Source organism: Polyodon spathula, chromosome 6, assembly GCF_017654505.1.
Source record: "Polyodon spathula isolate WHYD16114869_AA chromosome 6, ASM1765450v1, whole genome shotgun sequence".
Taxonomy (NCBI): Eukaryota; Metazoa; Chordata; class Actinopteri; order Acipenseriformes; family Polyodontidae; genus Polyodon; species Polyodon spathula.
In genome coordinates this window covers 18,978,377-19,004,823 of record NC_054539.1, presented here as the reverse complement: position 1 = coordinate 19,004,823, position 26,447 = coordinate 18,978,377, and the positions used below count along the sequence as shown (strand labels likewise).

General features: G+C 39.7%; 1 protein-coding gene across 17 annotated transcripts in view; it reads left to right on the top strand.

The window, feature by feature from the left end:
* The window catches only part of syne1a (spectrin repeat containing, nuclear envelope 1a), a 182,778-nt gene that overhangs the window by 84,972 nt on the left and 71,359 nt on the right, over positions 1 to 26,447 (top strand). For 16 of the 17 annotated variants that reach the window (XM_041252397.1, XM_041252410.1, XM_041252413.1 and 13 more), the window contains 35 exons: positions 1,329 to 1,536; positions 2,293 to 2,405; positions 2,881 to 3,086; positions 3,236 to 3,391; positions 3,916 to 4,207; positions 4,568 to 4,740; positions 5,108 to 5,417; positions 5,623 to 5,787; positions 6,327 to 6,686; positions 7,285 to 7,421; positions 8,083 to 8,260; positions 8,489 to 8,665; positions 9,071 to 9,214; positions 10,046 to 10,201; positions 10,683 to 10,847; positions 11,229 to 11,401; positions 11,611 to 11,764; positions 12,336 to 12,479; positions 13,681 to 13,845; positions 14,206 to 14,523; positions 14,841 to 14,996; positions 15,362 to 15,532; positions 15,982 to 16,308; positions 16,656 to 16,808; positions 17,199 to 17,366; positions 18,041 to 18,217; positions 18,339 to 18,485; positions 18,797 to 18,922; positions 19,743 to 19,919; positions 20,585 to 20,850; positions 21,046 to 23,206; positions 23,903 to 24,240; positions 24,835 to 24,979; positions 25,306 to 25,524; positions 26,021 to 26,283. In XM_041252397.1, coding sequence (XP_041108331.1) covers positions 1,329 to 1,536; positions 2,293 to 2,405; positions 2,881 to 3,086; positions 3,236 to 3,391; positions 3,916 to 4,207; positions 4,568 to 4,740; positions 5,108 to 5,417; positions 5,623 to 5,787; positions 6,327 to 6,686; positions 7,285 to 7,421; positions 8,083 to 8,260; positions 8,489 to 8,665; positions 9,071 to 9,214; positions 10,046 to 10,201; positions 10,683 to 10,847; positions 11,229 to 11,401; positions 11,611 to 11,764; positions 12,336 to 12,479; positions 13,681 to 13,845; positions 14,206 to 14,523; positions 14,841 to 14,996; positions 15,362 to 15,532; positions 15,982 to 16,308; positions 16,656 to 16,808; positions 17,199 to 17,366; positions 18,041 to 18,217; positions 18,339 to 18,485; positions 18,797 to 18,922; positions 19,743 to 19,919; positions 20,585 to 20,850; positions 21,046 to 23,206; positions 23,903 to 24,240; positions 24,835 to 24,979; positions 25,306 to 25,524; positions 26,021 to 26,283 — 8,888 coding nt within the window. The remainder of the gene's footprint in view (positions 1 to 1,328; positions 1,537 to 2,292; positions 2,406 to 2,880; positions 3,087 to 3,235; positions 3,392 to 3,915; positions 4,208 to 4,567; positions 4,741 to 5,107; positions 5,418 to 5,622; positions 5,788 to 6,326; positions 6,687 to 7,284; positions 7,422 to 8,082; positions 8,261 to 8,488; positions 8,666 to 9,070; positions 9,215 to 10,045; positions 10,202 to 10,682; positions 10,848 to 11,228; positions 11,402 to 11,610; positions 11,765 to 12,335; positions 12,480 to 13,680; positions 13,846 to 14,205; positions 14,524 to 14,840; positions 14,997 to 15,361; positions 15,533 to 15,981; positions 16,309 to 16,655; positions 16,809 to 17,198; positions 17,367 to 18,040; positions 18,218 to 18,338; positions 18,486 to 18,796; positions 18,923 to 19,742; positions 19,920 to 20,584; positions 20,851 to 21,045; positions 23,207 to 23,902; positions 24,241 to 24,834; positions 24,980 to 25,305; positions 25,525 to 26,020; positions 26,284 to 26,447) is intronic. The other variant, XM_041252405.1, reaches the window with a different exon arrangement.

The window sequence follows — 26,447 nt, the reverse complement described above, 5'->3', positions numbered from 1 at the left end:
AATCTTTAAGACAAATCACAAGAACTTTGCAAGGGTCTGTAACTGCTGTGGCCAAGACCATCAAACGATTTGAATAAACTGGCACTCATGAGGACTGAACAAGGTCACCTCAGAATCAGAGAACACGTTCATTCGAGTCACAAGTCTGCGAAACAAGCCATTAACTGCCCCTGAAATACAAGCTCAGCTAAATGCTACTAGAAGTACAGATGTTTCGACATCAACTGTTCAGAGGAGATTTCGTGAAGCTGGCCTAACTGGAAGAATTGCTGCAAAGAAGCCATTGTTAAAAGTGTAGAATAAGAGGAGGAGACTTGCCTGGGCCAGAAAACACAGAAACTGGACGTTTGAGGAGTGGAAGTCGGTCTTATGGACCGATAAGTCAAAATTTGAAATATTTGGGTCCAACCGCTGAGTATTGGTAAGACGCAGAGAGGGTGAGCGCATGAGTTCTGCATGTGTGGTTCCCACTGTCAAGCATGGAGGAGGCAGTGTCATGGTCTGTGGTTGCTTTGCTGGTGACAGAGTTGGTGATCGTTACCAAGTCCATGGCAAGCTCAACCAGCATGGCTATCACAGCATACTTCAGAGGCATGCCATTCCATCAGGATTATGGCTAGTTGGGCAGTCCTTCATTCTTCAGCAAGATAATGACCCGAAACACACCTCAAAGTTGTGCAAGAACTATCTGGCGAAGCAGGAAAGTGAAGGACAACTCAGTCTCCAGACCTCAATCCCATAGAACTTGTATGGGACGAACTCAACAGAAGAGTCAAAGCAAAGCTACCCACAAGTGCCCTACATCTCTGGGAATTGCTGCAGAAGAGCTGGGAAGACATGTAGGGTGATTTCCTGCTGAAACTTGTTAACCGAATGCCTTGTGTTTGTGAGGCTGTTATTAAAGCAAATGCAGGCTATTTCGAGGAATCCAAGATTTAGAGACAATTTTCTATTTTCTTGAACATTGCTTTGATACCCCTTGTTTTGTTTTGTATATTGTAACGTGCTTTCATTTTCAAGTATTTACAGAAATGTATACGACGTAAAACATTGTCAATTATGAAAAAAACCTAGTTTCCAGCAAGTGTACTCAAACTTTTGACTGGTACTGTATATATTTAGATTAGTTTCCTGCCTTACAGTTTATGTGGTCATTTACAAAAGAAGAATCATAATGTACAATACTTGATGTGCTCTCTTGAATACTCTAGACTATAAATAGAGTATAAATACTGCTGTACAGTGTATGTGTTGTATGATATTTTGGGAAAGAGTATGTAAAAGACTGATTTGCTGCTATAAGATGTTATTAATCTTCTTTTGTACAGGATATACAGAAGGAACTTCAGAAGCAACAGAGCAGCATTGACTCAACCCGGGAGAACCTCAACAGTCTGTGCAGGAAGTACCCTTCCAATGAGCTGGAGAAGTTGGGCTGCACGGTCTCTGAATTAATTAAGAAGTACGAAGCTGTGAACCAGCTGGCTTCCAAAACTCTGAGCACCCTCCACAACAATCTCGAACAACACTTCAATGGTGAGTTCATGCCATAGAAGGGGGCATGGAAAGAAGTTAAGGTTTCTAGCATGCGTTAGGGTACTGAACCTTAATTCTGACAATGATATATATCCCAATATGAAATGAGACCTGCACAAAAGAAGTGCAAGACTAAAACTAGTGCTTAGGTACTAGTTCTTTTTTTCTGTGTGTATGTGTTATGCAGTGAATATCTGGTAAGCTGGCACCACATACAATCAACGTTTTTTATCCTTCCCAAAAAAATGTGTGTGTGTGGCTTTCCACTCAGAGCAAACACCCTCCACATGACAGGGGGATCAGGCCTCCAAGTCACTGTAACTAATCTCTGGAAACTGGCCAGACTCTTATTGCTGTCTAAATTGCTAGCACCAACCAAAGCTGGGACTTTCAACTCTTGAGCCGAGAAACTGCATGCATCTGGATGACTTTTATGAGTTGCTACAGGGACCTTATATTGCTTAGGTTTTTTTGTTTTGTTTTGTTTTGTTTTTAATGAACCATTCTATCTTTTCTTATGAATTTTCTTTACCCTGGCATCATGACCTCATACAGTTTTTTTCTGCGCTCATTAAAACTGTTTGTATTTGAGGACTCAGTGCCAGACTCCAAACCACTGCAGCATATGTGTTATCCAGACACACCCACAAAAGCTTCAGACATTACATCGCCATTGTAGGCCTGTGTTCTTGCAGTGTGCCGCTAAGTTCTGCGATTATGACATCCTCTCTGAATTGTTTTGCTTCCTTTGGAAAGATTTGGTCCAGAAGTTTCATGACTGGCTCTCGGACATTAAGGATACAGTGAGGGAATGCTCTGACAGGTCTGGCGACTTGAGTATCATGGAAGAAAAACTGCAGAAACTAAAGGTACAGTAGCTGCTTTTGCAGCTGGGAAATCTGAAGACAGCAATCATTTGTTAGAGCTGCCTGGGTATACACTGACTTTCTTTGCAGCTGTACGTGTGTTCTAGTTTTCTTAATTGCATTACTGCATCAAATTCACAAAATATTAACTCATGAGCTAAATGAAGTTCCAGGCTCTTGTTGGCTTCTTTAAAAACAGCTAATAAAAAAAAATATATATATATATATATATATATATATATATATATATATATATATATATATATATATATATATTTATAAAAAAAACAGGTTTTTTTTTTTTTTTTTTTTTTTTTTTTAACTAATAAGCACAACCGTACTAATTTGTTTAGCCAGGAACCACTCCACTACATATCCCAGGACAGAAATAGTAATGATTCCTGTAATCTGACTGACTTTCCTTAGCCACTACAGTATATGTCAGGGGTTTGGATTGTAAACGCTGTTATCAATGCAGGAAGCCCTGAGCTGTGTGGATGAAGGAGAGGAAAGGCTGACTCTTGTATGCGAGGATGGAGAGAAGCTGCTAATGCATTTACCCAAGCCCAACGCGGGTCTCATCCAGCAGCAGCTGTCCTCTAGCCAGCAGGAGTGGGACAGCTTTGTGGAGCAGTGCAGACAGAACCAGCAGGCCCAAGAGGAGAGTATTGCAGAGCTCACTGGGTGAGGGAGGCAACCACACAGAATCTACTAGACAGGACATTGCCATTATTATATTCCTATTAGACACACTTGTATAAACTACATGCGTCCTTATTTTTATTGTTTATATACACATGAAAACATCCCTCCTCAAAATTTTTTTCCTGCAGTTTCCACAGCCAGCTAAAAAAATTGAGCTCCTGGGTTCGGCAGATGGAAGAGAGGCTGAACACAGAGCTACTGGGAGAGACTAAGCAGCACATTCCTGAGAAGAAGGCCACAGTGGAGAGGGTGGAGGAGTTTCTTGAAGAGCTGATCAGAGAAAGGTATCCACTCTGAAGAAAGCGTACTGTACCCAAAGCTGCAAATGTCTTATTTGTCGATTTTGTTTTCATGATCTACCATCTATTTAAACACCACAAAATAATTAATTTCAACTGCATACACGGCAAATGCACCTGACTGCAGGGGCTGAGGGTCCAGTAATCAAGAATTCAGTTAACATTTTAGCGTTACAAAATATTTATGCTAATTGTGTGACACTGGAACAATATTTTATTTGGGATTTAATTAACACCAACCAAGTGAAATGGAATATTGTCTATATTCTCAAAGCCTTTAATCAAAATGGACATTTGTGAGATGTTCTTCAGAACATTCATCCAATAAATTTACAAAACCAGAAATAAATAACTCATTCCTTTTAGAGTTGTAATTGGTGTTTTTTCCTTTCTTGAAAAAAAGTGGGATAGAAATTTGGAGTAAAACCTATCCTATTGATAATGTAACAGTGAACAGAAGCACAGCGCGCCAATGGTTAATATTTCCTTCCTGCCTGTGCTCTCCACAGGGATTCGTTCGAGCGGCTGTGCCAGAAGTCTCAAGGCCTTAGTGAGTCTGGCTGCGGGGATGGGAGGGAGGTGCGTACCACTTCCCAGCTGCAGTCGAGCTACCAAAGCCTGGTGAAGGCGGTAAAAGAGAGGCTGCGGGTCTGTCAGATGGCCTTGCAGGAACACCAGGCCTTTGAGGAGACCCAGCAGAGCACCTGGGCCTGGCTCAAAGGGATGCAGGACAGGCTGGCTGTCATCGATAGCATCACCGGCAACAAAGAATCCCTGGAGAAGAGGCTTGTGCATGTGCAGGTACAGCGAGAACCACAGCAAGCAGATACACTCTAGCTAGTGCAAGCAATAGCGTTTCGAACAGCCTGTAATTTAAGAGATGACAGTAGCCAAAGCTCATTAATTAAGCTCTCACAGTAGTCTGAAAGAGATAAACACATGAATATGAATCTTGGCATCTAGATAAACACTTAAGGCCAACATTTTTCAATATTTTGAAGGCAGTAAAAAAGGGTCTTGGTGATAAATCAACCATTAGCATTACAACAGTTAATTTGTAACACATGTTGCCTCAGTTTGATGTTTTCATTTAAGTGCATTTAATTTAATTTAAAATATTTAAATGTGTTTGAATTCAACATTTATTTTTTTTTTGCAAAGGAAATCCTGTTGATGAAAGGTGAAGGCGAAGTGAAACTAAACATGGCCATTGGTAAAGGGGAACAAACCATGAAAAGCAGCAATGAAGAGGGGCAGAAAGTGATCCTCTCCCAGCTGCAGACTCTAAAGGATGTGTGGGCCAGCGTAATTATGGCCTCTATGAGCTGCCACAGGTACAGCCACAATTATTTGTGTGCTTCTTTTTCCTAGACAGTGAAAAGGGCAAAAACAAAAGCTGCATCTACAGTATCCATGTCCCTGCACACAAACATCAACAGCAAAGTTTTTTGGCATTACCATTCATGACATCTAACTAAATAATCAAAAAAAAAAAGCTTACTAGCAAAGTGAAAACCTGGGTGTTTTTTTTCTCATCAAAATTAAATTGCACTGTCCTGTTGACCAGCACCAGTAGTTTCATTAGATCAACTGGTCCACATACAAGAGGCTTAGTGAAATCTCAGATGCCCTTTACTTTGAAAAGGGTGAATAGTTCCAAGCTCAGCTTATTTCCCTGAAACATTCAATACATTTTTCCAGCCGACTGGAGTGGACAGTAGCTCTGTGGAACAGCTACCTGGAGAGTGAGAACCAACTGCAGCAGTGGCTGGATTCTGTGGAGCAGGAGGTGGGGGCCCCAATGCAGCAGCAGCCTGGGCTGAAGGAGAAAGCCTGCCTGCTGGACCGGAATCGAGCTCTACTGGCTGATGTGGAGAACCACTCAACGGCCTTCAGTCGCCTAGCAGACAAGGCGGGAGAGCTGCTGGAGAAAACGGGAGACTCCTCCTTCAGGGAGGATACGCAGGCTGAAATGAGGGCACAGTTCGGGGACATCACAGCAGTGGTTAAGGTAAAATCATTTAGTTTCCTTTTTTTATCTATAAAATATGGTGTAGAAGCACAGTTCAGAACTGTATTATGTTTCATCACACAGTTGACTAGTTTTGTGAGGAGGACAAGACATAATAAGCAACTTTCTAATAATAGTCACAGGCTAGCAGATGAGCCCTAAATGTTGACTGTGTGATTGCTTATTTGGTCTTTCTGTGTTTCAGGGGAAAGTGAAAACCTTGGAGGATATAGTAGATAGCCATCGCTTTTATCACGAAGCAGTCCGTGAGTTCACAGACTGGCTGCATTCAGCAAAGGAAGAACTTCAGCGCTGGTCAGACATGTCTGGAGATTCCACATCTGTACAAAGAAAACTGACCAGGATTCAGGTAAGGCAACAAACCGTTAGCCACTTACATTTAGTTTTTAATGCTGTGTTACCTTTGGATGATATCTTCATGTTGGTTTATTACTTTAAAATAAGTGAATGAGATAACCCTCAAGTCTGTGTTGAATTTTTATCATCTCCTAATCGGGGGGTCAAAACGTTACTTACAGGCACTGTTTGCTGCCATGGCTTTTCTAATGGCACAAACGCGTCAGAAGCAAATTATAGTGACTCATTGTCTCATAAATGTGCCATGTGTATCTGGAAAGGCACATTCAGGCAAATCTGGTATTGCACAATGAAAGATAGTTCAGCAAACATAATATTGTAAAATAATATTGTGGTACATTTCAAAAGTGTGACAAATAGTAGTGGGAATTATAATACAAAATAATTATTAATAATAATAAAGTTTAAAAGTACTGTAGAGTTATATGTGACGTTGTTAAAAAAACAGTCTGGATCAGTCCATAAAAAAATAGTTAGCCTTTTGTATAACACTGTGATGGTGTTAGTTACCGTAGCAACTTTCCATTGCAGGAACTGATTGATTCCAGACAGAATGGTAGACAGCGTCTAAACAGAGTGAAGGAGTTTGCTGCAGTGGTGAAGGAGCAGACGGCAGACATCGGCTGTGAGCTGATAGACAAGGAGGTGGAGGCCCTGCAGTCTGACTGGGAGCAGTGGGAGAGGAGCACCATGCAGACTCAGGGCAACCTGGAGAGCACACTCAGTCAGATGGCCAGCTCAGAGCAGGAGTTCACAGCCCAGGCCAGCCAGCTGGAGCAGGGCTTGCAAGAGTTCAGCAGCCACCTCAAGGAGTGGAGCCAGAAACTGAGCCAAGTGGAGGAGTGCAAAAACACCAATGAGGAAGTGGTAGAGGGATGGAAGACAGCGAAGGTAAGAGGAGCTTCTCCCTGTTTCACGCATTCTCTTTCTCAAAAGCCAGTACTTGTTCTAAATTTAGCATTGTAAATCCATTGCAGTTTTGTGCATTTACTAAGACATTAATGCTTTATGAGTAGAAACATTGAAATATTCTCCACCCTTATTTTCAATTGTGAAGGGGATATTTTTGTTCTCCTTACTGCTCCAGATTATTGTCTTGCCTTCAGGTTTGCTTGTTATTATTAAACTACAGTACCTGATTTGTTAAAAACACATTTGGCAGCATTTACAAAAGAAATAAACATGTATGCTGTCTTGACACAGGTTCCAAAATACATTAATAGTCTGAATGCTCTGCTTAAACACAACTCTTCTAATAAAGTTTTTTTTTTGGAGGGTGAGGTTGAATTGAAACTACATGTACTAGATTTACAGGAATCTACATGTGTTGTCTGTAGTAAATAAATAATATTAAAAACAGTTTTCTGACCTGTGTTATGGTCTGTGTACTATATCCATAGCAAACATAACCATGTGATTAATCACACAGTTACTTCTCTTTTCAGGAACCTGTTTTTGTTTGATTGCGTGCTGTTTTTTTTATTAACAGGACACGTTGGATGCTCTGATGAAGGCAGAACATATGTCAGACAGCCTGAAGACTCGACTAAATGATCTTTGTCGCTTCTCAAGAGATCTCAGTTCTCATTCAGAGAAAGTGTCTGCGTTAATTAAGGAATACAACAGGTAACAAGTTCCCAGCTGAGAAGATCTGCAGCCTTGCCAAGACGCAATAATCTATTTTTTGCTCCTTAATTCATAGTTTTCCATTTGAAACACTTTCCATTTCATCTTTGTCTTGTTTTAAGTTATATACGCATGTTTTGATAATTAGTTTCAAATGCCTTTTCATTGATTTATTAATAATGTGTTTTTGTTTAGAGCAGTGGTGCACAACTGGGTCCTGGAGGGCCGGTGTCTCTGCAGGTTTTTATTCCAACTGCACCCTAAAGTACGTTATTGGACCTTATTAGAAGCTTAATTTGTCCAATTAACTAATTTAGGGTATGGTTAGAACAAAAACCAGGAGGGACACTGGCCCTCCATGACCTGAGTTGTGCACCACTGGTTTAGAATAAATACTAAAAATCCAAGTATTTTGTTAAATATAATTGAACAATTACTAAGATTAAATATAGTAGATTTTATTGTTTCATTTTTATTCTAACTGTATTTGTACTTGGTGCTTAAATATTAAATATTAAATCCTTTTACAAATCCTTTGCACGCAGCTTGCATTAACAATCAGCACATTAAATAGGGTACTTTCTTTGTCTATTGGAAGTCTTGTTTGTGTCACTAAGAGCCTCATGAACTTGTATTCCCCGTCACTTTCTTTTCCTGGCAGTCTCTGTCTTCAAGCATCTAAAGAGTGTCAGAACAAAGAGAAGCTCCTGGAGCAGAGATTCCGATCATCTCTCAGAGAGTTTCAGCAGTGGCTTGTCAGCGCCAAAATCACCACCGCCAAGAGCTTTGACGTCCCTCAGAACTTTAATGAGGCATCTTCCAGCTTACTGAAAATACAGGTAAAGCCTGACATAAACCATAAAGCATATATCAAGTCGTAGCAAGACAACTTTTCCTCATACAAAACACAGCTGTGGGAACCACTATTGGTTTATTATACAGTATGCATAAATGGGTTAATCCTACCACAGCTGTCCCATGCTTACATCCTAGAGTACATTGTACAATACCATCTTAAGAAAATATATTATAATTACATCTTTTGTTCATTTTTGTTTTCACTATAGGAATTCCTGTCTGACAGAGAGCAAGGACAAAGTAAAGTGAATGCTGTTTTCTTCAATGGAGAACTGCTGAGCAGTATTTTACCCAAAGTTGAGACAATTCAAGCCAAAGTAACCAGTGCCAGGGAAGACTGGAAGAACCTTTTATCAAATCTGCATCAAAGGGAGGCAGCTTTACAGGTACAGACCTGACATCATTTAGCTGAATGTCATTACCTATGCACTACCTTTCACTTTCAATTTTTAACTTACAGTACTAAGGCAACCTAGTATGTAAATAATGGAGCATGGCTGCAAGCAAGCATAATAATAATTGGATATTGTTACCAATGTTTTTTGATGCTGTGAGCAAAAAAACTTGTCCTGACTTGATGCTGACACATTATTAAGTCTGTACAACATTACATTTAACTATCCGCTAAGATATCTGAAGGACGTAAGGGAGTGTTATTGTACCTAAATCTGTCTCATTCCTCTGTATTATTTATTGTCCGAGTGATGTTAATACATCAAATAAATCAACCAGTAGGGTTAATACAGAGTTCATAGGCTGAAGTTGACAGCAGTTTCTATGTGGTGTTCCAGAATCTGCTGTCCCAGATGAAGGACTTTGAAACAAGTGCAGAGCCTCTCCAGGAGTGGCTGAACAGCACAGAGACAGCAGTGCAGGAGAGCAGTGCCCGGCTCCACAACCTCCAAGCCAAGAAACAGGAACAGCACAAGCTGCAGGTATCGCACGATGGGTGCTCCTGGTAGATGTGTCTGCCACACCAGATCTCACTCCTCACAGCCTCACTGGTGGCAACCTAATCTTAGCTAATGGCCTGCTGTAGCAAACATTATCATTCAAATTCCACAAAAAAAACTGTATTTTTTATTCAAGTGACAGTAATAGTGAAATCATTTTTTTTGTGATTTATGATAGTTAATATGTTTTATTTTTAGGCTGTGTCTTATTTTAAGACACATCAATTCGTACAGTTTACGCAGACAGAACCACCTAGCTTTGAATTTCTATCTTTTGATAAAATACAGTAAGAGACACCCTACACTCAGCTTACATTTTAAACCAATGAATTGTTGCACACTGTCCTAAGTGTGTCAAATGTGCATATAAGTGTCACCATCACCGCCATCATTGCAGTGTCTGGGTCAAAGCTCCCATACGGTCATCATTAAATCCTACCCTTGTATTTATTGATTTCTTGTGCCTGTTTATGGACACATTCCTGCCCATTTTTTCAACTTCATGATCCATAAACGCCAAAGAGTTGACCACATCATGCTTTTGTTATTTTCCAGTTTGTTGTGCTATAAATGTTGCCAATGTTTTAATGCCCTATAAGCCCTGTTAACATTTTAACAGTTTCAGAGGCCTTCTGACAGATATGGCCTTTGTTTGTTTAAACCACTTCAGCTGCAGCACCTTGCTTGAACGCTTTGCTTTGTATTATTAACAAAATTAACTCTGTTCTTATGTGCTGATCACCTTTTAATATACACTTTGGTTTGTTGCTTCTCTGTGGCGTGCTTTTGTTATAACCTGCCTATGCGTTACAGTCTGTCCTTGAGGAAATAGCCTGTCAGGAATTTCAGCTGAACAGGCTGAAAGAAAAGGCTCACCAGCTCTGGGAAGGACAAGCGGCCGGCAAAAGCTTTATGCACCGAGTGTCTCAGTTGTCTGCACAGTATCTAGCTTTAAGCAACCTGACAAAGGTAATTGTGTCTGCCTAATTGGTGACCTTTGTGGTGAAGTGCTGATTACCTTACCTGGTTATAATTCTTTCTTTGGTATATCTTTTTATTAGTGTTTACTGTTGTAAACTGATATTTAGTCAGAAACAAAAAAAATGCAATTAATATTATTAATATTACTGCTATCGTTCTTGTTGATTGAACCAAATATGAATGTAAAAAAAAAGAAAATCCTTTATAAAACTTTAAAAAAGAATGAAAAGAAATGGCCCATTATATAGTACCTTAACAACAATAGAAGTTGTCTAAGATACTGCTAAGAAATATGTTTTTACATTGATCTATTGAGAAAACGCCAAGATTGTTTACTAGTGTCATCAAAATGCACTGTACTGTAATAATTCAGGTCTTGCTCCCATATTAGAATAGGTATGGGGCATTACCCTGAAAGTTTTGACTGATGTTGGATCAGTAAGGGTGAGATTTGTTGTGGTGTTTGCAGGAAAAGGCTTCTAGAATTGAGCGGATTGTGTCCGAGCACCAGCTCTTCTCCCAGGGCCTGAAGGAGCTGCAGGACTGGGTTGCAGATGCCGATCACATGCTGGCGTCGTATTGTAGCCCCACTGCTGATAAAAATGTTCTGGACAGCAGGATGTCAAAACTGGAGGTAAAGTATGGAAGTGCATCATATATATATATTTAATAAGGGTTTTAAGAAAATGCATCTTTTCAACATGAACCTGCATTAAGGCAGTGCCCTCTTTTTTTCTAGATTAAATCAGTGTCGATAGTTTGTAGCAAACGAATCTGAACACAAACAATGAAACAACGTGCCAGATTTACTTCTAATAAAAGCTTCCGTGAATAACAAATTTCAAGCTTTATGAAGTGCATTTAATAACTACAGTGTTATTGTAAAATTATTCTTGATAAGAGTGTTTAATATATTCTAAAGTAGTTAACCAAGATGAGTTGGCATTATATAAATGGTAGCTTATTTGTGGACATTTGTATTTCTTTAAGTGGCTTGTTTTTTTTTCTATGTCAGGCCCTGCTTGCTGCAAGACAGGAGAAAGAGATCCAGATGAAGATGTTATTAACCCGTGGAGAATCAGTCCAGAGAAACACCTCACCGGAAGGGGTCCCAGTTCTCCGGAAACAGATTCAGGATCTCAAAGACTCGTGGGACTCCCTTCTGTCTGCCTCTATTCAATGCAAGAGGTATTTGTTTAACTGTCATGAACAGGCAATTATTTTTTAAATGTGACTGCTTTTTTAAATCATTATTTAAAAATAGGGTCAGTAATTAAATACTACAGTAGATAAAGTTAAAAAGTAATTACACTTGAATCCACACTGGAATATAACCAAATGTCATTTAAATGGGTCTGGATAAAAAAATAAAAATAACCGATTCTGTGCACATTCAGCCAGCTTGAAGGGGCACTGTCCCAGTGGACGAGTTACCAGGACGATGTTCGACAATTTGTCAGCTGGATGGACCGTGTGGACGAGAACCTGAGCAGCTCAGAGAAGCAGTACTCAGAGATGAGAGACAAGACTGCTAATCTGGGCAAAGCCAAGGTCTGTTTCAACTGAAAAAAATATGCGATAGACCCAAGACTTTTTCTATTTTAAAGATCAATATTTAAATGACAGGGAGGTCTGGTCGTTGTTTTTCTAATGGCTGATGCAGAACATTCTAAAGCATTCAGATGTGATAAAAAATATATATATATAATCTGTACCCTCCTATTGTCTTTAATACTTCCTTATGATGAGCTGCCCTTACTGTTTATAGTTGTCATATTCACAAATACATATCTTCCAACTAACTTTCTCCCTTGTTCATCACCTGTGCAGGCAGCGGGCCAAAGCTGATTTTCAGACACGGTTTTGTCTCTGCTGATAACATTTAGGACAAAAAAAGCATGTTGCACTTTTCAGTTGGAAGGTGACACCACAACACATGTAATTTACAAAACAATGAAGTGGTGTAGGCTGTTATCACTTGAACTGGACTGTAAGAAATGTAGAATGAAGAAGCAGGGAGGACAGCTCCATTCTCTTAATAGGCATTTGAGCACAAAGAAAATACCTTTGTTAAATCTAGCTAATGACACAAGCCCAAAACTATTTCATTTTTTTTTTTCAGTTACTGCATGAAGAAGTGTTGAGTCATAACAGTTTGTTGGAAACCATTGCCATGAAAGGCTCCAGTATGGCTGAACACTACGAAACCCAGCTGGAGATTCAGGACCTTCAGGAGCGATACAGCGCTGTCAAAGACAAGGCTAAGGTTTTTAAACCATGATCTTTATTATCCTTGATCTAGTACTATTATTACTATCCTTGATCTAGAACTGTTATTACTCTGACAGCACTTTGAGGTTTAAGAAACTAAATGTGTGTGTGTGTGTGTGTGTGTGTGTGTGTGTGTGGATATGTATTACTATCAATGTGCGTACAAAATTTGAGAAAATGTCCCCGCAAAGATAGTAACTCCTGCAAAAATGACGTTGTGGGGACATCCCCTTCTAAAAGAACTAAATATGCCTTCAAAACAAAACAAAAAAAAGTGTCAAAATATTTAGCTTGTTGTCGACTTTCACCCAGTGTGGAGTTTTGTCTGACTGGAGTTAGAAATAGTAAATAAAAATATAGTGAGTCAATGGGAAGTCCCCACAAATATAGGAGTACAAACATGTGTGTGCATGGGTGTGTTTGTGTGTGTGTTTTATATTAATTCATCTATTTTTACTTTTTACTTTTTGAATGTATTTTGTCATGTTTGTTACTGTAGTTGTGTGGTTTTGATGCTCTTTGAATTCTCTACCAGACTATTTTCATGTTTGGCTATGCTTTTCCTTTATTGTGCAATACATAGGGAGTACCGTGGTTATTTCATGAATGAGGATGGCTGAATAACAGGGAGTGAGGTGTTTATGGCCATTTTCATGAAAAATGACTTTCCTTATATTAAGCTCCACTATTATTTAATTCAGATCCATGCCATTCACTCTGTTATTCTGTTGTTGGATTTGAATGTATGCAAGATACATTTCAAAATCAGATGTGGTAAAAACACTATTCAATGATCTGCCAGTTGTTGAAAAGTTCAATAACATACTGCAGTTAAAAATCTGCACACCAAGGCTGTTTATGACCTTCCCAGGGTGTTCAAATATAGTGTTTGGATACCCCTAGGCCACACCCCTAGGTGTGCAGATATGGGATCACATTTAAACACCCTGTTATGTTATTGCCTTCTTAGCAGATATTGCAGTTGTATACCACAATCAACTATTCTAACAGTAGGATGATCTCATACTTTACAAGAACCTGATAATAAAACTAAATTACAGATGTAGTACTACAGGTTAATAATAGCTGACAACAAACACAATGGTGTTGAACTCATACACCTGCTAAATGGAAGTGGAACAGGGGCATACTGCATGTTTAATAGGCTATTTTTATTTGGTTGTTATTTTCTTTAGGGATCAATGGTTAAAGCTGAGGAGCTGGTCCTAGCACACCAGGAATACCAGCGAGGTCTTCACATGTTTGAGGACTGGCTGGAGCAGGAGCAGGAAAAACTGGGATGCTACTCCCAGATGGAGGGAGATATGGAGACATTAGAAAATACCCTGCTGGAACTACAGGTAAGAGCTACCCTGAGCTTTTTTTCAAAGTAGAATTACTATCATACTAGGTTAAAAATCTTTAGATGGAAAAAGCATGCTGTCCCCTACGGTAGAGTTTGTTCACTAATCTGCCTATTAGTAAATCTTGTGACTGATGGCATCTGCGTAACACAATAAAAAAAGACTATTGGAATCAAAGATGGCCACGCCACTACTGTGATATGGTTGATTGCTGTAACAGAATATAGTGCATGTTTACACTTCATTCAAACTACACTTTGCTGTTTGTACCACTGATTTTTTTTTCAACTGTATGCATGGATTAGGTTATTGTCATCCTGAGCGAGCTGAATTTCCTTTCTTATTCCTCTGCGTTAGGACCTCCAGGTGCGTTGCACTGAGGGGCAGGCTTTGTTGGACACAGTGCTAGGCAGTCGGGAGCAGGTGATCCCCTGGGGAGTCCCTCAGATAGAGGACCGCGCCCTGGAGACGGTGGAGCAGGACTGGCTGGTGTATCAGGCAAGGCTGGCAGAGAGCAGGGTCCAGCTCAATGGCACCCTCACCAAGCTGCGGCAGATGGAGCAGAAGTTCCAGCACCTGGATGCATGGCTCAGGAACATGGAGAGCAAGGGGAACATTCGCACAGACAGGCGCTCCGATAGAGACACCAAGGAAGCTCAGCTGCAGATGATGAAGGTAGGGGAAGCAAGACTGAGAGGGGGGAAGAAAGCAGGTGTTTACAAGTACAGACTTCTTTGTTCAGAATTAAACTTAATTCTGCTATTGAGTTGAGCCATAGATATTAGTAATTTGATTGTTTATACTGAGTATGATTAGTTTTGGTAGTGGTATAGGTTTAAAAAATGAAAACGAAAAAGTTGATAGTTGACTCAGTATCACTTTTTTTTATTTTGTAATTGCCAGTTAAGTTTCTATTTTGTGCTCCCGTTGAGAATGCAATCAAACAAGGAGTTGCTTAATTGCAATTGTATTTATTCTGTGCCCGTGTTCAGAGCTGGCATGAAGAGACGCTGGTGTATAAAGATGAAGTGGAAGGTGTCAGTGCCCTGGCCCAGCAGGTCCTGGAAGAGACCCACATCAGCAGCAGGGTTAGCAGCCGTGCCACACAGCTCACTGCGAGATACCAGGCTCTCCTGCTTCATCTATTGGTAAAATCCTTATTGTAGTCTTAGACATTGCCAGCAGCGGCAAAATATTGTCACTGCTGTTCATTTGGTTGAGATTTTAACTTGAACACAGTGCTGCCAAGTGCATCAAGGATCTAGAGGGGATAGTAACAACAAGTGTGTCAACTGTAATTCAATTATTATGTTTAGTATCTGGTGAACATGGTACTTTTTTAAAAAACAAAATTTCAAAGGCATGGGAAATACAGATTCTCTAGTCCTTACAAACACCTTAGTACACACAGTAACAGCCCACTGAGCTTCAAGCAGGCAAAAAGGTTAAACTGTCAGACCCAAACAGTTCAAATCGCACTTGTTTTGGTATATAATTATTTCTGTTTGTTTAGGAGACAATGAAGCAGCTTGAAGAAGAAATTAGAAGTATCGAGGAGGCAAGGACTGTCTTCAGCTCCTACACTGACTGGCTCAGTGCAGCTCAGAAGAACTTCAAAAACATAGCAGTTAGCATCAACGTGGTCGACAGAGTTGCCATGGAGAACAAGATGAAGAAACTGGAGGTAAAAGAGATAAAGAACAGAGATGAAAATATGTATTTAAAAAAAAAAAAAGATGCACTAGATTGACTAGAATATAGTAATTTGGTTAGGTACTAGGAAATATTTATAGGCTTGTTCAGATATCAACATTTTATAAAAAACAAAAATATATGTTATATTTGAGAATATAACATTGATATTATTCTCTCTTGAAAGTTTGCAATTCTGAGACCCAGAAGAAATTCGTATTCAGTTATGAAGCATTGTCAACATAAATCAAATGAGCAGTCAGACATATAGACTGAATGATTGTTAGTGTCCCCTTAAGCTCAAAAACAAACCAATATACTGATACTTTCCAAATTGTGATTTGATTAATAACTGATTGAATATAATTAAATCAAAGCAAAAATATTTTTTTTAAATGTGTAGGCTATATATTAACAATTAGTGTGTTTTTACCTGTGCAGTTGTTACAAAGTGATATTGAGGTGGGTCACAGATTCCTGAAAGCCACCAGGGAGAAGACTGAGAAAGCCATGGCCTACATGGAGGAAGCAGAAGCTGAGCAACTGAGGCAAGAAGTAGACACCCAGCTTTCCCAGCTCGATGAGCTGATAGGAGCCACCCGGGTAGAGTACAGCACGCTGGAGAAGAGCATGTACCTGTCCAAAGAGTTCCTGGACAAGTACAAGGGCCAGGCACAGTGGCTGATGGAAACCCAGACCCTACTGCACACTCCCGTGGAGCCCAAAGTGGAGCTCTATGAGAAGAAAGCTCAGTTAGCAAAATACAAGGTATACAAGCCACAGACATTGCATTTCCTTGGAGTGTTTGAGAGTTTTTGTGCTGTCTAAAACTGAAAGTATTAGTGGCTCCAACTCAGGTAAAACTATAAGACGAAAGGTTTTTGCTATTGCCTTCAGTGTACAGTAGTGGTTTAAGTTGGCACTGTTGTAGATTTTCTACATGTCACACTTCATTCAAGACGGTAATCTACTTCATAGCTCTACATTTGTGTTGATGTCTGTGGCGGTGCACGTATGTTGTTAACTGTTATAGTGCCTGTCAGTAAAATGTGCAGTATGTGTAAGTGGAAAGCCTGGGATGCACCTTGTCCTAAACACAGTGTTTCTTCCTTCAGACTATCCAGCAGACAGTCCTGTCCCATGAGTCTTCAGTAAAGTCAGTGATTGAGAAGGGACAGGCCCTGCTTGACACCATCCGGGACCCCTCTGTCAGCAACAACATGAATAAACTTCAGGCCGAATATCACAAGCTCTGCAATATTGCTGTGGTAAGAAGTTTCAGTTTAATAAGCAGTGGAATGAGGCAAAGGCAGACTGGGATGCTCAAAACATGAACCTTCCTTTCCCCAACCTGTAGCTTACATCACTGTTGTTATACTTATAGTAGTGATTCTTATCTTGTAAGAATAAATATTTAAAAACACATTTTATAAAAACAGGATCATATAAATGAGAAATAAATTAATTAATTAACAGAATCCAAAATAAATGTGGTTTTTATGAAACTCTTCTAGGCTGTTAATGCCAGTCACAGTAGGCTTTATGTTTTATGAATAGCTATAAGATATATTTTAGAGGTATTGAGGAATAAAATGGAAGTATTTTTTAAATATAAAATATGCTGCTGTTTTCAGTCTGTGTGCATTCATGTTCTTTAGACACATGTACAGAACCTGGTGACAAGAGTGAAGGAACACGAGGCTTACAATAGCGACCTGCAGGAGGTGGAAAGGTGGCTGCTGCAGATGTCGAGTCGCCTGGTCACCTCCGACTCCATGCAGAGCAGCAATCTGGAGATGGCCACACAGCAGCTGGCCAGGCACAAGGTGCAGAACAGCGAGAAGTGACTGGGGTGGAAATAAGGGAGCACTTTTGATTAAATATTCATGCTCTTTTTAAAGCTCACTTCTTGCTGAATGGGGGACTCATGTTCCTCTAGTCATACAGCAGTACCTGTAGGCGTTCAGCTCTCTGTAAAGAATGTGCAAAGAATGTGTAAAGTACAGAATTCTGAAACTACAATAAAACCAACAGATACCAACATTTTATGAAAAACTAAAAGATATGCTATATTTGAGAATATAACATTGATATTATTCTCTCTTGAAAGTTTGCAATTCTGAGACTCAGAAGAAATTCTTCTTCAGTTATGAAGCATTGTCAGCATAAATCAAATGAGCAGTCAGATATGTAGACTAAATGATTGTTAATATCCCCTTAAGCTAAATAACAAACCAATACACTGATACAGTACTATCCAAATTGTGATTTGATGCTTAATTGATTAAATAAAATTAGATCAAAGAAAAAAGAAGAAAAAAACTGTAGGCTGTGTATAAACAAACAAGTGTGCTTTTGCCTGTGCAGTTGTTACAGAGCGATATTGAGGCAGGTCGTGGATTCCTGAAGACCACCAGGGAGAAGACCCTACAGGTTACAAAGTGCCGAATTCTGAAACTACAATAAATCTTTGCTTTTCAAACTATCTTTAAATTGACAGGCAATAATGGAGGAGATTGCTGGTTTTGAGGAGCACTTGACAAGCCTGAAGAGTTCAGGAGACTATCTTATCAGCAGCTATACAGAACATCTTCAAGAGAAAATCAAACAGCAGATACAAGCCCATCAGCAGGGGACTAGAGACAGCTATTCTGCCATCTGTAGCACAGCCCAGCGGGTAAGTAAAGAACCAATGCAATTCTTTGTTAGAGTAGCTACTGTAGACCATCAAAATGTTTAACAGTCTTCAGTATCTATGTCATGTGCACTCAATTATGATAGGGATTCTCATTTTGCAGGTATACCAGGGCCTAGATCGAGAGCTTCAGAAGCATGTCAGCCATCAGGATACATTACAGCAGTGCCAAACCTGGCTTTCAACTGTCCAGCAGGAGCTACAGCTGCATACACACCCCCCCTTGAGTCTGCAAGAGGTGTTGAAAGAGGTGAACCAGTTTAAACTGTGCAAAATACAATATTTTTTGACAAATCTGTATTGTCATTTGGCATGCAATTCTAGGTGTATTAAAAATAATATATCTGCAGTGCAGTTTTGTAGCAGTGTTAGTAATGTGCTGTGTTGTATTAAGACATAGGAAGTCATAGCTGTAGGCTCACTGGATGTCCTTGGTCTTAATACACTGTAATGGAATGAAGCAGCAGCTGATGTCCAGATAAGGCCTCTGAGCTAGCAGACCATGCTGGATTAAATAGATTTTGAAAATATTCCGTTCTCTTCTGTTTTTAATTCTCAAAGGTGAAACACTACAGAGCACTACAGGAACAAGCCAGTACTTACCTAGATCTCGTCTGCTCAATGTGTGACCTTTCAGATGAATCTGTGAGAAGGACTGCAGCAGAAATCCAGCAGATAAAACAGATGGTAGGACTAAGCAATTTTCAAACCCCACAATGCTTTATTAGCATACAAGACCAAAGCTTATAGCAAGTGTATGATGTTAAACATAGAAGAAACTAATTTTTAGTCCAGGCTGAAACTTAAACACATCAGGGTATTTAAAGAGTAAGTAGCGGGGTTCCGAAAAATATACCGTTATACATCCCCATGTGTTGCTTCAACTGTTTAAATAACTACAGCTTCACTGACACCTGCCACTTCAAACATAATTTCTCTAGTTCTACAAGTCCTAGAGTGATCAACAACAGCTCATTTGAAAGGTAAGAACTTGGACTAATTAGCTGTCATTTATGTATTTATTTAAAATGTTTTAAAAAAAAAATTGTTATAGAACTCCCCCATTAGTCATAGCCCCCCCCCCTACACTTTGCGCACCACTAATTTATATGAAAGATCTGAAACCCCAGTGCACAAGAGCGGTCATTTTGAAAAGAGCTTTGAAACCGACTTTATAGTTATAAGTGTAAAAAGTTGTCAGGATGTTAACAATGAAACGAAAAATGACAGGTACATTATTTAAACAGTTGTAGCAACGCATAGTGATGTGTAATGCTATCCTTTTTGGAACCCTGCTAAGCCTCTTTAAGGCTGTTCTCACAACAGCATCGCAAAATTACAATTTTGTTTAACTGTTTTATAATAGTAATTGAATATCACTGTTATAGTAGTAACTGGATGTTAATAAGTGATGTTGCTGTCTCACAGGGAGACTCCTTGAAAACTACAAGTAATCTCAATTGGTATTTTCCTGAACTCAACTCTAATGTGTTTTTATTTTATTTAGATAGAAGAAATGATGTCTCAAACTCAAGAGATGGCCAAAGGATGGGAAGAAGTCAAACAGGAGAAAGCAGAGCTTACAACTCACTTCCAGGAGATGGAGCTTCAGCTGCAGAACCTCAACAGGAGACCAGCAGAGCTAGAGCCCAAGATAGCACACAATATGCTCTTACAAGTGCAGGTGTGGATCCCTTAAACTAATTACATAAGTTCCAGACCTAAAGGCCAAACATTAAATGAAGCATCTTAACTGTGACAAGACCGAGGTTATGTTGCTAGGCACTACCTAACAGTTAGGTAAAACCAATGCTGTAAACTTGTCAGTTGATAGTACTATGCTTGAGTTTAGAGTCAAAATGAGAAATTTGGGAGTTATTTTTGATCCTGGATTAACTTTTGAACCTCATGTGCAAACTACTGTTAAGGCATTTTTCCACCTTAGAAACATTGCTAGGGTGCGATCTATGCGTTTAAATCTTAAAGACCTACTTTTATAGAAAGACTTTTATTTTCTGTTTTGTTTGTTTGTAAAGCGCTTTGAGATGTTACTTTTAAAGGCGCTATATAAAGTAAAGTTTATTATTATTATTATTATTATTATTATTATTATTATTATTATTATTATTATTATTATTATTATACTGGCAAGTGGTTCAGTACACATGAGGCATCTGTATATCACTTGATGAAAAACTATTGATTAATAATGGTTGCATCAAGGTTGCCTTGTCTTATAGTTTAGTTTCTCCTTGGAAGGAATTCACTGAAAGATTAACCCACTTAGCCGCCAACAACAATAAATAGACGTGTTAGTGTATTTACAGACTATTCTTTTTTTCTAAACAGGAGTTCAGTCAGCAGCTCCAGGCGAAGCAGGTGATCATCACAAGGATGACAGAGAGAGTGAACAGTCTGACGGAGGGAAAGAAGTCCCCGGAGCATGCAGAGATCGGCTGCCTGAGTAACCAGTGGCTGGAGCTCTGCCACCAGTTGAACAAGCTGGTATCGCAGAGGGAGGGAGACTTGCAGAGAACCAGAGACTACCACGACTGTGTTAGTGCCATAGAGGTGCTCTTTGACAAGGTGTCTAAAGAATGGGACAACCTGGCCAGGTAAAAACCTTTGCAGCAATAGACAAAAAATCTGTCTCTACCCCTACTGTTTGTAGCAAGCAAAATGTGTATTAAACATACTTATACAATGTAGTGTACATTATTGATTTATTAAATTACCACCCCAAGAATAACATGTCAGTTATTTCTGTTGCTTTTTGCTGTTTTCAATCTTTTACCAACTTGATTTTCTAGAACTGACACAGAGAGCACAGCTGAACATCTAGAGGCCCTAAAGAAACTAGCAGCAGCACTAGAGGATCAAAGGTCCACCCTTGATGATCTGAAAGACCATAGACAGAAAGTGATAGACCGCCTGAACTTGGATGATAAAGAGCTGGTGAAGGAGCAAACTAGTCACTTTGAGCAGCGCTGGGCCCACTTGGAGAACCTGATCGTGAAGAAGATCCAGGACTCTGTGACTACCCTGGAGGATATGTGCCAAGTAGAGACCAGACTGAAGGAGGCTCGAGAATGGGCGGAGGAGCAACAACCTGCCTTATCTGAGGCCATGAAGATGAGTCCCCATCCAGAACTAGCTCAGAGTTTCCTATTTGATCATCTTAGTATTTGTAGTGAACTGGATTCCAAGCAACTACTCCTGGGGGCAGCAATTGCAGATGCAGACAGAGTTATGGCAAACCTTGGCTTGAATGAACGACAACGACTGCAAAAGTTAATCTCAGCTGTACAAAGCGAAGTTGTGTCTCTTAGTGACATAGTTGGCCAACGGAGGAAGTATCTCAGCAAAGCTTTCTCTGAAAAAACACAGTTCTTGCTGGCCACACATCAGGCTATCATCTGCATTCAGCAGAACGAGAGGAAGGCCATATCCGAAGAGCACATTGCCCTTTTGCCGGAGGATTTGAACAAACAGATTAGGATTTGCAAGAACGTTCAAAGCAACCTGAAAGCATATCAAAGTGAGCTTACTTCACTGTGGTCTCAAGGAAGGGAACTGATGAAAGAGACAACAGAAGATGAGAAGGTGGACATTTTGAGTAAACTGCAGGAGCTACAAAACATTTATGAGATGTCTTTACAGAGATGCACACAGAGGCTGCAGGAGCTGGAAAAGGTGCTGGTCTCCAGGAAGTACTTTAAAATGGATTTGGATAAAACTTGCCAGTGGTTGAAACAAGTAGATATTGTCACATTCCCTGAAATTAACCTCATGAGTGGAGACTCAGAGCTGTATTCCCAGCTTGCCAAGTACCAACAGATATTAGAGCAGGCAATGGAATATGAGAATCTTCTACTCATTGTGCAGCGAACTGGTCAAGAGATACTTCCCTCTCTCAGTGAAGTGGATCACTCTTACTTGGATGAAAAACTGAACGCTCTGCCTCAACAATACAACAGTATTTTAGCTTTAGCTAAAGAAAAAAGGGAGAAAATTCAACAGGCAATTCTCGGGCGGAAAGAGTATGCCTCCTTTATAGAATTAACAAAAAAGGCTTTGTCAGAACTGGAAGAGCAGTTTCACCACATGGCCAAAAATCCTGTTAGCCTTGAGTCAAAAGATATTGTGAAACTACAGAGTGATTATAAATCTCTTCTTGCTGAAGTGACCAACCTAGGGCCGGCTGTCAATGAACTAAATCAGAAGAAGGAGGGTTTCCGCAGTACAGGTCAGCCCTGGCTACCAGAAGAAATGGTTCAGCTTGTGAGCCTTTATAATGGACTGAAGAGGCGTATTGAGCAAAGAGTGAGTGGTTTGGACGACACTGTAGAATCTCTCCAAAACCATGAAACCATGACTTTGAAATTGGAAACTCAGCTGAAGACCATCAAGGAAGAGCTAATCAAAATAAATGAGGAGACTCTATCTGCTGAAGAAAAGCTCAAAAACTACCATGCTCTGGCAGGCAGTGTTCAAGACACCAGTTCTTTACTGAAGAGTATTGTGGAGCAACTTGAGCTTCTGTCCCCTCAGCTTGACCAAGCAGCTTATCAGTCCACCAGCCAGAAGATAACCTCAAGGCAGGAAGAGCTGAAGTCCCTGCAGACCATAGCAGGGGAGAGGATGGTAGAATGTGAGAGCCGGTTTATCCAGAGCAAAGACTTCCAGACTGAGATCTGCAGAACTCTGGAGTGTTTGCAGGAGATCAGGGATGAGCTAAGTGCTCCGCTGTGTTTGGATGTCAAAGTCCAGAGGATTCAAGAAGACATCAGGAAACTCCAGATCCTGCAGGAGGAGGTGCAATCAAGGCTTCGGATTATGGCTGCCTTGAGCTCCAAGGAAAAGCAGAAATATGCCAAAGCCAAGGAGCTTGTTCCCAGCGGTGTGGAAACCACACTTGAGGAGCTTTCAAAGCTGGAAACAGATGTTCAAAAAGCCTTGACTAACAAGCAGGTGATTTAAGTTTTGCTTTCATAATTAACAGTCTCCCCCATCACCAATTGTAAGTTCTGTTTTAAACAACACTAGAGAAAATGTGACAATTTTAGTACAGTGTGTTACAAATGTGTTAAACATTTATAGAAAACGTTACTTTTGTACATGGCGGTTGAACTAGATTGTGTCAGTAAAAACAATTCCACATTATACACAGGAAGGGCTGCTTGTGATTGGTTCTGATTTATAGCTTAATTTATAGCATAATCATATATCTTGTCCCAAGATTTTTCTAAATTTAGAAGTATTAACAAATCTGGATTCTACATAGTTACTGGATTCTACATAGTTTTAAAGGTGCACTGTGATATACCATGGTGAAGACATAGCATTGATTAGCAAGACATGTTAAAGTAAAAAAACTGCAGTCTTAAAGCAAAGCATGAATTTACTAGGGGTGTGCTGAGTAACAATTATAAATAAGTATCTGTACTGTGTATGGCAGTTATCCGACTATGAGTAATACATGAGTACATGTTGTTTATGACACAGTTTTAGGACTCAGAATATTATTGTTAAATAAAAAATTAAAATACGTCTTTAATCGTACGTCCGGTTTCAGTCTCAGGTATGAGTATCGGCTTCTCTGCACACTCTTAAAATTGCTCACAATTGTTTTCTGCTTGAATAGTTTTTTTACAACATGTTTTACAGACTACATTGGAGCAGATTCTTGTGTTGTGCCAGAGGTACCATTCAACAGTACAGTCTGCCAATGATTGGCTGGAGGATGCTGATGCTTTGCTGCAGCAGGCTAGCAATGGGCTTGACGTGGAGAACTCTGAGGAGTCCCTCAAGCATCACAGCGAATTCTTCAGCACGGAGGCTCAGTTTCACGGTCATTTGCAAGGACTTGAGGCTTTGTTACCTCAACTGGAACCCTTCATGAGTGCAACAGTGAATGACCAGCTTGGACAGACTGTCGCATCCTTACAGCACAGAGGAATAGGGGTCATTCAGCAAGCACACAGCCAGAAGGAACTTCTGCAGAGGTACTGCTTCACAACTTTTGAATATATTGTATTCGTTTTCTTTTCTCACATATCCTTCGGCCTACATGTTATATGTATGGATACATGGATGTAATTTGGCTGCATTTTCTTACTGTCGCTGCATTTTATTTATAATCTTGGACATCCTTAGGGAAAATGCCAAATACAGAGTCTCAATCTTGACATTTGATTCAGCCTTGTTAGTATGGTACAAACACCCTTTTTTCTTAACTTTTACTACATAATATGACCATATGTGGAAAGAAAAGAAGGTTCAGAATATTATTTTTACCATTAAAAAAGATTTAACTAAGGCTCTGAGTTATCAGTTTCATTTATGCTTTCAGTATTATTATGCAGTGATATACTGGAAGGGCTGCAGACACATTTAAACTCTGATTAATTGTTCAATCCACAATTACAGACACACACAGTTTTGTCACACATGGCTATGTTGACACATACTTTAAAACTGCAGTTGGGCATTTATTTTGGAGTGCACAATCTATTTATTACAATTACTTGTTTTATGTCTCCTAAATTGCTCCCATCAGAGAAAGGAAATTTACAGTAACCATGATGTTCATTTTTTAGATGTGTTTCACAGTGGAATGCCTACCAGACAGCCAGACAGCAGGTTATTGATCTAATGAATGAGGTGGAGAAAAAGTTAACTGAATTTTCAACAGCCAAGGCAGCTACAAGTCAAGAAGCTGAAGAAAAACTGAAAAACCATAAGGTATAGAGGTTTCAGCACTGAAACTGATTTCTGTAGTTATGTCAGGTCACCAGACCAGTTTCATACAACCTCTTAATTATAAATTATAATCCAACATAAACATAAATAGCTTGTGAAATATTCATTGGTCATGATTTGTGTTAACCCTACATGACCCATCCCTTTCTTGTGGGTTAAATGGCAATGGCTTTTTTCTAAAGCTGTAATATAAGTTCGAAGTTATAGAGATTTTTAGAAACACTATTTTAAATGTTTCACATACACTTTTCCTTTATCAGTAGTCTTGGAGTGGGTTTCCTTTGTATTTATTTGTTTTGTTTCTTAAGTCTCTGGTTTCCATGGTGAATGCCTTCCATGAAAAGATTACTGGACTGGAGGAACAGGCATCCCAGCTAGAAGAGATAGGCAATGATGCCAGCAAAGCCATCATCAGCAGGTCAATGACCACCGTATGGCAGCGCTGGACCCGTCTACGCAGTGTTGCACGAGGTCAGGAGAAAGTTCTGGAAGATACAGATCAGGAATGGAAAAGTTTCAGGAATAAGGTAATTATGGGAGTGCTGGGATTTTGTAGTACATCTTTTTTAGATTTTAAGTGTGTTGGAGTCAAAAACTGCAAAACCAAATGTGGCTTAAGTAGGATTTTTAATAAACTGGAATAGCTTGGAAAATAAGGGAAACCCATTTGTGGTGTTAAAGGATGAGAACTTAAGCTGATGTAAGAATTTTGCTTTGGCGTTCACTGTACTGTAACAAGGTCTTTTTTCTCCTCTGATGGTAGAAAAGGGGCACAATGTCTTGTGTTATGACAAACAATATAAAGACAAAATATCAAATATGTGTCTTTGAAACTCTGGGAATCTACTGGTTTTGTATAATTTCAGCTTTCTCACCACCCGACATATTTATGTCAGTCTCAAATAGAGACTAGCTAGTGCAGCAAATTGTGTTGGAGTGATGATGACTTAGTTGAGACCAGTAAGCCTCCAGAATGTGTCAGTCCACCTTCGGAAGTTCACAGTTCTGCTTGTTGTCTTGTAGATGGACAAGGCGATGGTAACTGTCGAGCAGCTGCAGGAAAGGCTCCCAGACTGCTCGGTTGAGAAGGCCTCGAAGGCAGGGTTATTGGAGCTGTTGGAATACCATGACTCCTTCAGCAGTGAGGTGGAGCGAGAGTACTCAGCACTGGCTCTGCTCCGACAGTACGCCCTCAACATTCTCAGAGACATTGAGATCCCATCGCCTTCCCAGGAGGAGCTGCCCAGCATGCAGGAAATTAAGGCAATGCAGGATCGATATGAAAAGTAAGCCAGTGTCAGTCTGCTGTATGTTTGTATCAAAAATTTCAAAAACTTCTGTTGTTTTCCTAAAGATAAAAGGACAAACAAAGGTGCCTGCCATTACCACACCAAATGGTCTCATATTAGTATTTGTATCTTTCATTTGTGTTACAAATTGTATTAAAAAA